This window comes from Bombina bombina, chromosome 5 (assembly GCF_027579735.1).
Source record: "Bombina bombina isolate aBomBom1 chromosome 5, aBomBom1.pri, whole genome shotgun sequence".
Lineage (NCBI taxonomy): Eukaryota > Metazoa > Chordata > Amphibia > Anura > Bombinatoridae > Bombina > Bombina bombina.
In genome coordinates, this window is record NC_069503.1 from 275,270,356 (window position 1) to 275,286,615 (window position 16,260).

Consider the following 16,260-nt stretch of genomic DNA (forward strand, 5'->3'; position numbering starts at 1 on the left):
TATATGAACAAATGTATGTTTATTACCATGGTCAGTATTTTTTGCCAATAAAAGGTGGCAACCGTAGATATATTAAATGAGTCTACTGAGAATGCAAACAATGACATCTTACCAGGTAATCTGAGTGGCCGCCAAGGTGCAGAGTTTGGCACGTAGGCATGTTTGGTGGCTGTGACAATCAACTGACTGCCCAGCTTATACTGAAGCCTGATTAATGCTGTGCCATCGGTTCCTGTGGTTCCAGTGGCAGCAGACACCTGGTTGGCAAATATCTCTATGAATGCATCATTCAGTGGCTGGTGGGTACTGGCATCACTAACTTGGACTTTCAAAGTCACCTCTGTAAAGAAAAGATGGAACATCTATTAATGTTTTAAGAAAACACAGATAATGAGACAAATTTAACATTACACTGCTGGGAATTTTGAAGGAAATACAAAAAATAGTGTTGCAGAAATCTTCAGGAAATACATTTCTGGGGTATTAAACAGGAAAAACAAGTATTACTTAGGAAAATAACAGAGACAAAGAGATGTTAGAAAAATAAGGGAGCTGCCAAAATTGAGCAGGATGAGTTTTCAAGATAACTAGGTACAGATATCCTGAGATACATTGCAAGTTTAACTACTGGTCATACTAATCCCACACAGACACTTACACATATACAGTACATACACACACACTTTTCCAGAATCATACACACCAATCAGAAGTTTACTCCTACATCTTCTGCACTTTGTACATGTGCCTATGAACTTCAGTCTCAAAATAGTTTCCAGTGGAATGTCCCTATAAACGTTTAACTGGTTTAAAGATAATTATACACATCCAAATGCCAGACCTATTTACACAATTGCATGTATGTAGATTTATATCTTGGGAAGAGAGGGTGCTGATAATAATACCCAGATTAAATAGTTCTGCAGAGACAACTAAAGTCACAAGCTTGTGTGTACTGAATGTCAATATGTCAAACTTATTCAAAACCATACTTCCCACATCATACCAATAAAATGCTGCAAATGTAAATTATTTGCCATAAGCCATGTAGAACATCTGCATATACATATTGTGCTATCCATTATTATATCCATTAATGAGTGCCCAAACTATGTGAAAGGGTTTTCATGCAGCTGCTTTGAATACAATTAACCCTAGCAGCTGCTTGCCGGTGTAAATTTTATTTATTACAACAATTCAAGAAAAAGGAGTAATCAGTGAGTTAAAGTTAAGAGAAATCATTGTGATATAGGACTTTAGTTTATCTCTCACACTCTCTCTCCTTTCCTTTCCCTCCCTTTTCTCCCCTCCCCTATCCTTCTTCTCTCCCTTCTTTTAGGGAGAAAATGGTATGAGATGCATGCAATTTAACCCACCTGTATGCAAGTGTTTTGCAAGTCATTTTCTTTTGAATTGTTATGAAAAAACAAACAAAAAACATTTTACACACTGCCTATGGCAGCACAAAACCTAAATACGCCACTAGCAGTTACCATTACTTCATGTTATAGCCCCACAAGGGCACTGAGGTCTCTACAGGAAGGCAACGGAGTAGCTATTCATTTGATGCGGTTGCTAGGAGACACCTGCTTGAGTTGCTGTCACTTTATTGCCCACACTCAGTAGAAGGCCCTTGATGCAATAATCATGTGAAACAACAAAAGGGACACTAAAGCCAAAATTAACCTTTCATGATTCAGATAGGGCATACAATTTTAAGCAACTTTCCGATTGACTTTTATCATTAAATTTGCTTTTTTCTCTTGATATTCTTTGTTGTGGGATAAAACCAAGTAAGCTCATCGGCTGATTACCAAACCCTTGAATGCTGCTTCTTATCTCAGTGCATTTTATTAGCTTTTCCACAGCTATACTAGATCATGAGTGCTATGCAAAACTGGTGAATGAGTAATAAAGGAATTATCTATTTTTTTTTTAAACAACAACAATTTTCAAGTAGACTCTCTTTAAATTCTATAATGTCAGCTTTCTTATCAAACTAAAGGTAATAGATACAATTTTTCAGTGTAAGTGCTCATTTTGCAAAACAAACAAGTTTTTTGCTGTTTCAACACTATTTATTTTTGTGTTTACTTTGATATTTTTTTATTTATTTTTTATTTTTTAACTAAAGGAGCAATGTTTCATACCCCTTTAACCAGGATATTTAAAGTAGTTTGTAAATAATTAAGTGAATTTTATATGCTTTTAAAACAATTTTGTATATAATCTTTTGCAATGTGGTACTTAATTACTATTTCATCTGCTTTTGATGTCCATTTTAACAGCTTGTAATCTACTGCTCTTGGTTATCTACTTTGAATTTCATGGTGGTTTGGAATAGATTTCTAAAAAACATGTTTTTTTTTTAATATAAATTTATATTATGTAATGGGACTCGTTTAAAATAACTTAAAATGTGCATTAGATTGAAAAAAAAAAAAAATTGGAGGGTGCAATGCTTATCCTTCCAAGAGCTGCGTAAACAGATGTCTTAGATTTAATACAGATGTCTTGAGTGCTTTCTAAAAACACTGTCAAATATCCAAGAGTTTCAGTCACACACAGAAATTTCCATTGTTAGGTTCAAAGCCCTTTTTTTATGTATCCCAAATAAGTATAATTGCCAATTTCCTCTCACTATGACATTTAAATTGAAAGGACAAAAGCAGGTTAAAAAGTAGTCAAGGGTGAAGATTATAGTAAACACTAAGATTGTGATATAAAATAATTATACATAATAATTGAACTTTGCATAATGTCATTACGTATTTTGCTCCTTTTTTGTAATTTATAAAGGGACCATTTTAACCCTTTCAGAGCAAATGACACGTGGTTGTCATCCGCTCAATGTACTTAGTGCAGATGACGATCACATGTCATCATGGAGGAGGGCATTTTCGGATCTCATTGCACGCCCCCTGCACTTACACAACTTCCCTGGTGATTTAGGGCTCCGCCATTGCCCAGGGAATAAAGGAATGCCGGTGATGTCACCGTGCATGTTTTAATGCACAAATATGTACAGGTGTACCTCGGAGCTATTGCTGGTTCTGTTCCAGACCACCGCAATAAAGCGAGTCACACAGTGCATAAACAAGTTATATTTACACTATACTGTAACCTACTAAGTTTGCAATAGCATTATGTCTAAAAAAACAATGTACATAAGTATTTTTTAATTATTTTTTGGGTAAAAATTTCTAACCAACATCTGAGCCTTCAGTGAGTTATCTTTTTACTGGTGGAGTGGATAGAGAGCGATAGATAATATATATAAAAAATGAGCCCTATATGGCAGCATTATTTCCTGCCATATAGTGCTTAAGATGCCTACTTGGGTATCGCTTCAATACAGAATATCATGGAAATGAAGCAAAATTTCAAAATAGAAGTACATTGGAAAGTAGTTTAAAATGGTATGCTCTTTCTGAATCATAAGAAAATGTTTGGGTTTCATATCCATTTAAAACTGCACACTATCTGAATTTTTAATTTTGACTCTACTGTCCCTTTAAATGTGAGAATTTTGGGTTTTCCAGTCCTGAAAGAGCACATGACAGGGTTCACAAGCCTAACCTTGACACATATCACTCCCTAATTTGCAGTTTGTTCTTTTATGCTAAAACAGAGATTTGGTTAATACTATGACAGTGGCAAACTCATCTCCAGACTCAAGTACAGATTGGCTCTTCCAAATTAGGAAAGTGGTGGGCGGGATTTCACAACAGGAAATCAATGTTGTATTTAAAAGGTGTTTACTGACCCTTTAATGATAGGCAAAGATAATCCCTTTATTACCCATTCCTCAGTCCTGCATAACCAACACTGTTCTATTAATACACATATTACTTCTATGATTACCTTGTATCTAAGCAGGGGTCAAGTAGAGCGGGAACGCATGGGAACGGAGTTCCTGTACTATTTTTGCAGCAGGAACTAAGTTCCCTCTGGACAGAGAACGGAAACACTTCAGGAAACGCTGCTGGTGGGAGGAGCTGGAGCAGTCCGTTAGAGGGATAGTGAGATCCTCTAGTAATGGGCAGTAACACTTCCTACAATACACTAAATGAAAGCCCGTTAGTGGTCCTGCTGTGTTATTACCCGCAATGTATGGAACACATGGTGCTTATATTTATGAGTGGCTTGCTCTGGGGTTATTTAGCTCACCTCAGCAGAAATAGGACTATTGCACCTTTAGTGGGTGAGACTCTGTGACAGAGGACGAGTCTCAGGCCCAAAGGAAACCTCACAACCTTTCGTTGGATTTAATTTGCTTTCATTAACCAAAGTGTAAAGATTATATACCTATAAATACAGTATGTGTGTCTAAAACGATATTAATTGTCGGGGGGGGGTGGAAGTCTTGGTGAGTTCCCACACTTGTTTTGTAGGACTTGACCACTGTATCTAAGCCTCTGCAGACTGCGCCTTATTTCAGTTCTTTTGACAGACTTGCATTTTATTCAATTAGTGCCAACTCATAGGTAACTCCATGGACTGAGCACAATGTTATATACGGCACACATGACCTAGCACTGACTAACTGTAAAAAAAACTGTCAAAATGCACTGAGATAAGAGGCGGCCTTTAAGGGCTTAAATTAGCATATGACCCAATTTAGGTTTAGCTTTCAACAAAGAATACATAGAGAATAAAGAAAATCTGATAAAAGTAAATTGGAAAGGTGTTTAAACTTTCATGATTCAGATAGTTAACTTTTTTGATTAGACTGTACCTTTAAATGAAAAGAAGAAATTAATACAAGAGCTCCCCATGATTCAACAAAGAAATTAGTAGTTTAAAAAGATATCCCTTCCCCCACAAACAAAAAAATCAACACCTTTCCCAAACATTGCAGACTCCCTAGAAATTTGCAGTACGGTGGGTACATGCGTTTTCCTCAAGGTGGCATTACATAGATAGCTATTGGCTTTCACAATAACAGAGTAAACAGATAAAAAGGGCAATATAGTATTAAAAACTGTTTATTGGTAACAAATTGTATCCTTTACCATATATTCATTCTAATCTATAGATCAACTCTGAATGTCACAGTGTGTAATTTTATTAACAACAAGTTATACTTTATTTATAAAAGAACACTAGTGCTGCTATATGAGCCATACAGTGCAAATTCTTCATATCAGAGGGCGCCATGAAATGTCATTTTGGTGAATAATTGCCTAGGATTAAATCATTATCCTCTCCTATAAAAATGTTTACTATAAGAACCGGTGATGCAGAAGTCACGACTGCCAACCCTCAGGGGCCCTTGCACAAACTCCCCCCCCCCCCCCAACTTATTTATTTTTTTAAGAATTTTTTTCAGCAGCTGTGCCCGGTGTTCTGTCGAGAACTCCAATTCGTCAAAAACTCCAATCTGACTCTTATTTTAATATCTGTTTTGCCTCTGTCTGGAGGGGCCACCGCAGACCCTTTGGCATACACCCCAAGTAAACCTTGGGGAATGAGGTTTACAAGGGGGCAAAATAGATAAAGAAGATAGGTGATTACAGGGTCTATCTGATTGGTTGTGAATCCTGTGACTCACTGGATACGGCCAATCAGATGTATGGATATACTGGAATTGACGTCAGATTGGAGTTTGACAGAACACCTGCCCCTACAAGAACAGTTTAAAGTCAAAGCGTTGCCGCGGGTTAGCGGGAAAGGAGGCGATGTCTTCTTCAATAGGCAAATCATTTGCCATTGGCTGGCCGCCTGCCTAACTGAATTAGCCACTTCGGCAATGAGGTGAGCACAAGGATTGCACCCATTCCATTAAACCTGTTGCATTAAATGGGCCTTGACATTTTTAAACTTTTTAAAGTGTTTTTCATGTTTGTGCAGAAGAACTGCTTTAAATCTACTCAGTACAAGATCTGGTTAGAAAATATGACTTATAATAACCTGGATCTATGTTAAAATATTTAAATATTTATTGAAAAGTGAATGGTGTTATGTTAGCTAAGTTTACCACATCCAAAAATGAAATGTGTATATTAAAACATAATTTATGCTTACCTGATAAATTTATTTCTCTTGTGGTGTGTCCAGTCCACGGATCATCCATTACTTGTGGGATATTCTCCTTCCCAACAGGAAGTTGCAAGAGGATCACCCACAGCAGAGCTGCTATATAGCTCCTCCCCTAACTGCCATATCCAGTCATTCGACCGAAACTAGCCGAGAAAGGAGAAACCATAGGGTGCAGTGGTGACTGTAGTTTAAAATTTAGACCTGCCTTAATAGGACAGGGCGGGCCGTGGACTGGATACACCACAAGAGAAATAAATTTATCAGGTAAGCATAAATTATATTTTCTCTTTTTAGGTGTATCCAGTCCACGGATCATCCATTACTTGTGGGATACCAATACCAAAGCTAAAGTACACGGATGAAGGGAGGGACAAGGCAGGTACTTAAACGGAAGGGACCACTGCCTGTAGAACTTTTCTCCCAAAAATAGCCTCTGAAGAAGCAAAAGTATCAAAAGGATGACATGTCCACTAGGTCTGTATACCAAGTCCTGCGTGGCCACGCAGGCGCTATCAGAATCACTGATGCTCTCTCCTGTTTGATTTTGGCAATCAGTCGAGGGAGCAGAGGAAACGGTGGAAACACATAAGCCAGGTTGAAGAACCAAGTCGCTGCTAGAGCATCTATCAGCGTCGCTTCTGGGTCCCTGGACCTGGATCCGTAACAAGGAAGCTTGGCGTTCTGGCGAGACGCCATGAGATCCAACTCTGGTTTGCCCCAACGATGAATCAATTGAGCAAACACCTCCGGATGGAGTTCCCACTCCCCCGGATGGAAAGTCTGACGACTTAGAAAATCCGCCTCCCAGTTCTCCACGCCTGGGATATGGATTGCTGACAGGTGGCAAGAGTGGTACTCTGCCCAGCGAATTATTTTTGAGACTTCTAACATCGCTAGGGAACTCCTGGTTCCCCCTTGATGGTTGATGTAAGCCACAGTCGTGATGTTGTCCGACTGAAATCTGATGAACCTCAGGGTTGCTGAGGCCAAGCTAGAACAGCATTGAATATTGCTCTTAACTCCAGAATATTTATTGGGAGGAGTTTCTCCTCCCGAGTCCACGATCCCTGAGCCTTCAGGGAATTCCAGACTGCACCCCAACCTAGAAGGCTGGCATCTGTTGTTACAATTGTCCAATCTGGCCTGCGAAAGGTCATACCTTTGGACAGATGGACCCGAGATAGCCACCAGAGAAGAGAATCTCTGGTCTCTTGATCCAGATTTAGCAGAGGGGACAAATCTGTGTAATCCCCATTCCACTGACTGAGCATGCATAATTGCAGCGGTCTGAGATGTAGGCGCGCAAATGGCACTATGTCCATCGCCGCTACCATTAAGCCAATCACTTCCATGCACTGAGCCACCGAAGGGCGCGGAATGTAGTGAAGAACACGGCAGGAATTTAGAAGCTTTGATAACCTGGACTCAGTCAGGTAAATTTTCATTTCTACAGAATCTATCAGAGTTCCTAGGAAGGAAACCCTTGTGAGGGGTGATAGAGAACTCTTTCCCTCGTTCACTTTCCACCCATGCGACCTCAGAAATGCCAACACTATGTCCGTATGAGATTTGGCAATTTGGAAGTTTCACGCCTGTATCAGGATGTCGTCTAGATAAGGGGCCACTGCTATGCCCCGTGGTCTTAGGACCGCCAGAAGAGACCTCAGAACCTTTGTAAAAATTCTTGGGGCTGTAGCTAACCCGAAGGGAAGAGCCACAAACTGGCAATGCCTGTCTAGAAAGGCAAACCTTAGGAACCGATGATGATCTTTGTGAATTGGTATGTGAAGGTAAGCATCCTTCAAATCCACTGTGGTCATGTACTGACCCTCCTGGATCATAGGTAGGATTGTCCGAAGTTTCCATTTTGAACGATGGAACTCTGAGGAATTTGTTTAAGATCTTTAGATCTAAAATTGGTCTGAAGGTTCCCTCTTTTTTGGGAACCACAAACAGATTTGAATAAAATCCCTGTCCTTGTTCCATCTGTGGAACTGGATGGATCACTCCCATTATTAGGAGGTCTTGCACACAGCGTAAGAATGCCTCTTTCTTTATCTGGTTTACAGATAATCTCGAAAGGTGAAATCTCCCTTGTGGGGGGGAAGCTTTGAAGTCCAGAAGATATCCCTGAGATATGATCTCCAACGCCCAGGGATCCTGAACATCTCTTGCCCACACCTGGGCGAAGAGAGAAAGTCTGCCCCCTACTAGATCCATTGCCGGATAGGGGGCCATTCCTTCATGCTGTCTTAGAGGCAGCAGCAGACTTTTTGGCTTGCCTTTGCTCCAGGCCTGGTTAGATTTCCAGGCTGGCTTGGATTGCGCAAAAGTTCCCTCTTGTTTTGTAGCAGAGGAAGTTGAGGCTGCACCTGCCTTGAAGTTTCGAAAGGCATGAAAATTAGACTGTTTGGCCCTTGATTTGGCTCTGTCCTGAGGAAGAGTATGACCCTTACCTCCAGTAATGTCAGCAATAATTTCCCTCAAACCAGGCCGAAGAGGGTCTGCCCCTTGAAGGGAATGTTAAGTAATTTAGACTTTGAAGTCACGTCAGCTGACCAAGATTTAAGCCATAGTGCCCTACGCGCCTGGATGGCGAATCCAGAATTCTTAGCCGTTAGTTTAGTCAAATGAACAATGGCATCAGAAACAAAAGAATTAGCTAGCTTAAGTGTTCTAAGCTTGTCAAGTATTTCAGTCAATTGAGTAGCTGTATGAAAGGCCTCTTCCAGAGACTCAAACCAGAACGCCGCAGCAGCAGTGACAGGAGCAATGCATGCAAGGGGCTGCAGGATAAAACCTTGTTGAATAAACATTTTCTTAAGGTAACCTAATTTTTTATCCATTGGATCTGAAAAAGCACAACTGTCCTCGACAGGGATAGTGGTACGCTTTGCTAAAGTAGAAACTGCTCCCTCCACCTTAGGGACCGTCTGCCATAAGACTTTCCTCTTACTACCTCCAGCTATGTTGAGAGCTTGCAAGAGAATGACTGGGTATGGCAGTTAGGGGAAGAGCTATATAGCAGCTCTGCTGTGGGTGATCCTCTTGCAACTTCCTGTTGGGAAGGAGAATATCCCACAAGTAATGGATGATCCGTGGACTGGATACACCTAACAAGAGAAATATATTTTTACAGTAAAAGTGTTCAGGGAGAGGTCTATTCATTGAAACCATAGCACAGCTTTGTAGAGAAATAATGTTCGAGGTAAATGTATGCAGAGCACAATAAGCTTAGAACATAATGTTTCACAACAGACATTGAACAACAAGGTTCACAAAACTAAAAACTTGTGTTACTGGCTGATCTGTTCCAATCTCATTGTTTTCACAAATTATCTGTTCTGCAACTGGTTTATAACTATTGTATTACTCATTTGCTGATAATTTCACCACCTCTGGGGGCTTCATTTTATTGCTGGGGGCATCATTTATTGCAGGGGAGCTGTGGCCATCATTTATTGCAGGGGGGCTGGGGCATAACTTTATTGCTGGGGCTTCATTTTATTGCAGCGGGGCTGGGGGCATCATTTATTGCAGGAGGGCTGGGGACATATACTGTGCATATATAAACATGTATTGTGTGCAGATCTGTTGTTTGTAATGAGGGACACTCAGGTTTTATTACATTTTAATGATTCAGATACAGCATGTAATTATAAACAACTTGCCAATTTACTTCCATTAAAAAAAAAATGTGCACAGTCTTTTATATTTACACTTTTTTTGAGTCACCAGCTACTGAGTATGTGCAAGAACTCAGACTATACGTATATGCATTTGTGATTGGCTGATTGCTATCACATGGTACAGGGGGAGTGGAAATATACATAACTTTGAAATGTGTTAGAAAAGAATCTACTACTCATTTGAAATTTAGAGTAAGTGCTATTGCATTGTCTTGTTATCTTGCATTTGTTAAAGGGACAGTATACCGTAAAATTGTTTTTCCCTTAATGTGTTTACAATTGCTTTTTTTACCAACTGCAGAGTAAAAAATGTATGAAAATAAGCTCTTTAAGGCTTATTTGTGTATATTAAAGCTCTGATTTTGTGTTTTGAAGCCACAACCTAATAAAATGGGTTGAGCTTGTAGGTATAATCAGATCTCATTACTGTATCACATTGTGTACATATACCTGCTTCTTTACCTTATATCTGTCCATAAAACAATCACCAGTACTTGGAGAGAACAATGGAAAATCAACATTTTATTACCTTATCTCTGCTATATCCCACTGGGAGTGTAATTTCTTCTGCTGGCTGTGTTTACAAAGCTTATCTATAGCTGGTACGCGCGGCCACAAACTTTCAGAATAGGTGGGGATACCACATGCTAAATCAACTATTTCAAATGCCAATATAAGAGTAAAGGAGCTACTTGTAAACAATTTAATACACTCCAGCAGGTAAAGTGGATCATTGGGAACAAATTAAAGGGGAGAACATTTTTGAGTAAACTGTCCCTTTAAGTATGCAAATCTACTGTGTTTACTGCTTCTTTAAGTGCAGATATATACTGTGCATATATAAACATGTATTGGACTGGTTAATGATTTTAAAATATTATATTATCCTAAAGCCTTTTATCTGTTGAACTAGGAAGCAGTGGTCTTATAAATAAATACAAGTATGTGACTGTGTGACAAGCATTTTAGAAATGGTCTGGCCTTAGGCAAAAATATTTAAGACCACCGCTTCCCTAGTTCAGTAGATAAAAGGCTTTAGGCTAATATAAGATTTTAAAAAGATTAATCAGTCCATTTCTAAACTGCTGGTCACTCTCAATAACAAAATAATTTAACTTGGGGACATTAAAGGGACAGTCGCATGCAATTGTAAACAACTGTACAATTTACATCCATTAACAAAATGTTCAGTCTTTTTATATGTACACTGTGTCACTTGCTTCTACTGAGCATGTGCAAGAACTGACATCATATATGTATATGCACCCTTTTGTGATTGGCTGATGGCTGTCACATTATAGAAGGGGAGTTGAAATAGACTAATTTTAAAACTTGTCAGAAATAAATCTATTACTCAGTTGGAGTTTAGACCAAGTGCTATTGCATTGTGTTGTTGTCGTGCATTTGTTGGTGTTATTATGCAAATTCATTTTTTTTGGGGGGGGGGGGGCTTCTTGCATCCTTGCACCCGGGCCCTGTGGTTTCTAGTTCTGCCTCCGATTATAAAAGTGTACTACTGGCTCAGTTAAACATAGCAAATCTGTATTTATAAAACCTAGTGTTTTTCTCAGCTTCAGTCCTCATTATGCACCATCAGATTTTCAGAATATCTGAAATAGAGGTGAAAAAAAAAAAAAAACCTGATCAGTAATAATGTTTATTAACAGGTCATTAAATAAAGCCTCAGAAATTGCACATATAAGAAGACTGAGAGCAAACTGATAATGGAAATAAATTGGAAATTGTTTAGCACTGAATCAAGTTTAAATTTGACAGTGTCTATAAAACAAAAAGGTAGCTGCCATGTTGTAACTTAAAGGGATACAAAATCCAAATTTTTTTCTTTAATGATTCAGATATAGTATACAGTTTTAATTTATTCCTAATATCAATTTGTTTGTTCTCTTGCTATGTTTAAAAAGCAGGAATCTTAAGCTTAGGCACTGGCCCATTTTTGGTTCAGAACCTGGGTTACACTTACTTTTTGGTGGCTGAATTTAGTCACCAATTAGCAAGCGCTATCCAGGGCTCTGAACCTAAAATGGACCAGGTCCTGCTTTTTAAATAAAGATAGCAAGAGAACAAAGAAAAATTGATAATAGGAGTAAATTAGAAATTTGTTTAAAATTACATGCTCTATCTGAATCATGAAAGAAAAAAAAATGGGTTTAGTGTCCTTTTAAGGTTACCTTCTCTGCTGTGGCCAATTAGGAACAGTTATAAAATAGGTCACTATAGCGTGCAGCCAATGGCTGTGTGGAATATAACCGTGTTCTGCACATTTCTAACAGGAACTGAAAAGCTCACAATTTCAGAATGGAATTACAGGAATAGAGGACAGAATAAATAATGAAAGTATATATATATATGTGATTTATCATTTTATGATACCTTCTCAAAGTGTTTAAAGGGATATTGTACACTAAATTTTTCTTTGCATAAATGTTTTGTAGATTATCTATTTATATAGCCCATCTGTGTTTTTGTAAAAATGAAAATCAGCACAATGTTATAAAAAAATAAGCCAAGCTATACAGACTCCTAACCAAGCCACAAAGTTTAAGATGTATACTGATGTCTACAGATTCCTGCTGCTCCTGTTTGTATAATCTGTATTTTCATATGCGGGGTAGGGGGGAGTGTCTGCTGTTTCCCAAACCCCTTTCACTGGGTGTCTCAACCTAACAACAGAGCTAAAATGAGAGATTCTAAAAAAGTTTTTAAAAGGTTTTATACTGGATTTTTAGATCAGTATATGTGCATATTCTTCTTAAAAGTAGTGTCTAATATATTACATGCATTTATATAAAAAATTGTGTATTCTATCCCTTTAAGACAGCATGGATGGCGAGATATTGTATCCAGCAGCGGCGCATAGGCTAGTAAAATCTCTAAGACTGGACATGAGCTCTTGAGTAGTCCCGCAATCTGATATCGCTCAACCAATCATGAGCAGGTGTTGTCCATCACCTTGGTCTGATCATACTTGGGCAACTTCATCTGCGACCTCTAAAAGGGTGGAGACACTAAGAAGCAGAAGTCTTATGACCAATGCTTCTTAAATTGCGGTTGCCGTCTCCCATGCTCTGAATCATAAAATAAACATTTATAGTTTCATATCCCTTTAAGGTTTAGAATCTGCTCTGGATATATGCTAGTGTTACTCTAGAGCAGGGTTCTTCAAACCACGAGTTGGGACCTATTACTGGGTTGCGAATTGTGTTTGTAGGAGACAGAGAAAGTGAAAGAAAAAGAAAGAGAAAGAAAGAATGAGAGAGAGTTTTGTATGAGTGTGTGTGTTTTGTATGAGAGAGTGTGTGAAGTATGTGTTATTACCTTTTACAACACTTTCAAGTTTGACTACAATTAGGAATAAATCATGAAACATTGACTTTAGTGGCCGTTTGAAGGATATGATTCAGATAGAACATACTTTTTTAAACAATTTTTCATTTTACTTTTATTATAAATTTAGCTTCTTTCTCTTGGTAGCAGCAATGCACTACTGGGAGCTAGCTCAACACATTAGTAAGCCAAAGACAGTAGAAATGAGATAATAAGAGCATGCAATTTTAAACTACTTTTAAATTTACTTCTAACTAAATCATGAAAGAAACATTTTGGGTTTCATTTCCCTTCAAGGATTCAGAGGGAGCATAAAAATTTCAAAAATAGTCCACTTCATTTCTGTTATTAAAGGTTTCTCTTGGTATCTTTGTTGGAACCTCTCTCTTTTTCATGTGCATACTGAGGTAGGCTCTGGCATGTGCACGTTGAGTGTGCTCATGTTATGAGCACTGTACGGCATCTGTGTTACACATATTGTGCTCAAGATACGTGCACCCTCCTGAGCCTCTCTCAGTATGTTCTTGTGGAAGAGAACGATAAATGAAAGATAAATTTAAACTAAATTGGAAGGCTGTCTGAATCAAGAAAATGTAATTATGACTTCCTTGTTGTAACATTTGTGTCAGATTTCTAAATCACCTGGATTTACAAACACTATATAAAGTGTGTGAGTTAGTGCAGGGATAGGCAAGGTGTCCGTGACTAGCCCTTGCAGTGTCCGCCACAACCTTAGTATATCTTTTCTTTCTGATTAAAGAATAGGAATAAAAAAAAAATATGTAGCCAGTGTGAATAAAGTTAGTGGCTTGACAAGAGACTGCTAGCAATATTGGGTGATAAGTGAACTGAAAAAATAATTGTGCTTTTATACAAAAATCATAACCACCATAAAAAGGGTGGGCCTCGTTGACTATGCCAATATGAAATAAATTAATTTATTAGGCAAGTTCTTACATAAATTATGTTTTCTTTCATGTAATTGGCAAGAGTCCATGAGCCAGTGATGTATGGGATTGAAATACCCAAGATGTGGAAGTCCACAGAAGAGCCACTAGAGAGGGAGGGATAACATAAAAAAAGTCTATTTCAACTGAAAAAATAAAATCCACAAAAAAATAAGTCTCATAAATTTCACGTAAAATTTCAAGAAAAAAAAACCTTAAATCACAAGCAGAAGAATCAAACTGAGACAGCTGCCTGAAGAACTTTTCTACCAAAGACTGTGCCAGAAGAAGCAAATGCATCAAAATGGTAAAATGTAGTAAAATGTATGCAAAGGAGACCAAGTTGCTGCTTTGCAAATCGGATCAACTGAAGCTTCATTCTTAAAAACCCAAGAAGTGGTAACTGATCTAGTCCCACCTCCAAATAAGCCTTGTGAATCAAAAGCTTTAACCAAGATGCCAAAGAGATGGCAGAGGCTTTCTGACCTTTCCTAGGACCAGAAAAAAACAACAAAGAGACTGGAAGTCTTCCTGAAATCTTTAGCAGCTTCGACATAATATTTCAAAGCTCTTACAACATCCAAAGAATGTAAAGATCTTTCAAGAGTATTCTTAGGACTAGGACACAAGGAACAACAATTTCCCTACTAATGTTGTTCAAATTCACAACCTTAGGGAGAAATTTAAACAAAGTCCACAAAACAGCCTTATCCTGATGAAAAATCAGAAAAGGAGATTCACAAGAGAGCAGACAATTCAGAAACTCTTCTAGCTGAAGAGATAGCCAAAAGGAACAACACTTTCCAAGAAAGTAGTTTAATATCCAAAGAATGCATAGGCTCAAAAGGAGAAGCCTGTAAAGCCTTCAAAACCAAATTAAGACTCCAAGGAGGAGAGATTGATTGAATGACAGACTTGATACGAACCAACCAAAGCCTGAACAAAACAGTGAATATCAGGAAGTTTAGCAATCTTTCTATGAAATAAAACAGAAAGAGCAGAGATTTATCCCTTCAAAGTACTTGCAGACAAACCTTTATCCAAACAATCCGGAAGAAACTGTAAAATTCTAGGAATTCTAAAAGAATGCCAAGAGAATTTCTGAGAAAAACACCATGAAATATAGGTTTTCCAAACCCAATAATAATTCTTCCTTAAAACAGACTTACGAGCCTGTAGCATAGTATTAGTCACTGAGTCAGAGCAACCTCTATGACTAAGCACTAAGCATACAATTTCCATACCTTCAAATTTAGCAATTTGAGATCCTGATGGAAAAACGGCCCTTGAGACAGAAGGTCTGGCCTTAAAGGAAGTGGCCATGGTTGACAACTGGACATCCGGACAAGATCCGCATAACAAAACCTGTGAGGCCATGCTGGTGCTATCAGAAACACATGTGATTGTTAAATTATGATCACCCTTGGAAGAAGAACTAGAGGCGGAAAAATGTAAGCAGGTTGGTAAAACCAAGGAACTGCTAACGCATCCACCATCTCCGCCTTAGGATCCCTGGACCTGGAAAGGTACCTGGGAAGCTTCTTGTTTAGATGAGAAGCCATCAGATCTATTTCGGGAAGACCCCACATCTGTACAATCTGACAAAATACATCTGGATGGAGAGACCACTCCCCTGGATGTAAAGAATGACAACTGAGATAATCCGCTTCCCAATTGTCTACACCTGGGATATGTATTGCAGAAATCAGACAGGAGTTGGATTTCCCCCAGACAAGTATCCAAGATACTTCTTTCATCACTAAAGGACTGCGAGTCTCACCCTGATGATTGACATATGCAACAGTTGTGATATTGTCTGTCTGAAAATAAATGAATGATACTCTCTTTAACAGAGGCCTTGAAAATAGCACAGAGTTCTAAAATATTGATTGGTAACCTTGCCTCTTGAGGATTCCAAACTCCTTGTGATGTTAGAGACCCCCCAGACAGCTCCCCAACTTGTGAGACTTGTATCTGTTGAAATCACAGTCCAGGAAGGACCAACAAAAAGAGGCCCCTTGAAGAATCCGATGATGGTCCAACCACCAGGACAGAGAGAGTTGAATGTTGGGATTTAAGTATATCAACTGTGATATCCAAGTATAATCCCTGCACCATTGATTCAGCATGCAAAGCTGCAGAGGTCTCATATGAAAACGAGCAGAGGAGAATGCGTCAGATGCTGCAGTAAGGAGACCTAAAACTTCCATGAACATAGCCACTGAAGGGAACGATCA

At 38.6% G+C, this 16,260-nt stretch overlaps 1 protein-coding gene across 3 annotated transcripts in view; it reads right to left on the reverse strand.

The window, feature by feature from the left end:
* FAM171A1 (family with sequence similarity 171 member A1) overlaps window positions 1-16,260 on the reverse strand; it is a 265,449-nt gene that overhangs the window by 142,218 nt on the left and 106,971 nt on the right. For all 3 annotated transcript variants that reach the window (XM_053714011.1, XM_053714010.1, XM_053714012.1), the window contains exon 2: window positions 113-340. In XM_053714011.1, the coding sequence (XP_053569986.1) occupies window positions 113-340 (228 nt within the window). The remainder of the gene's footprint in view (window positions 1-112; window positions 341-16,260) is intronic.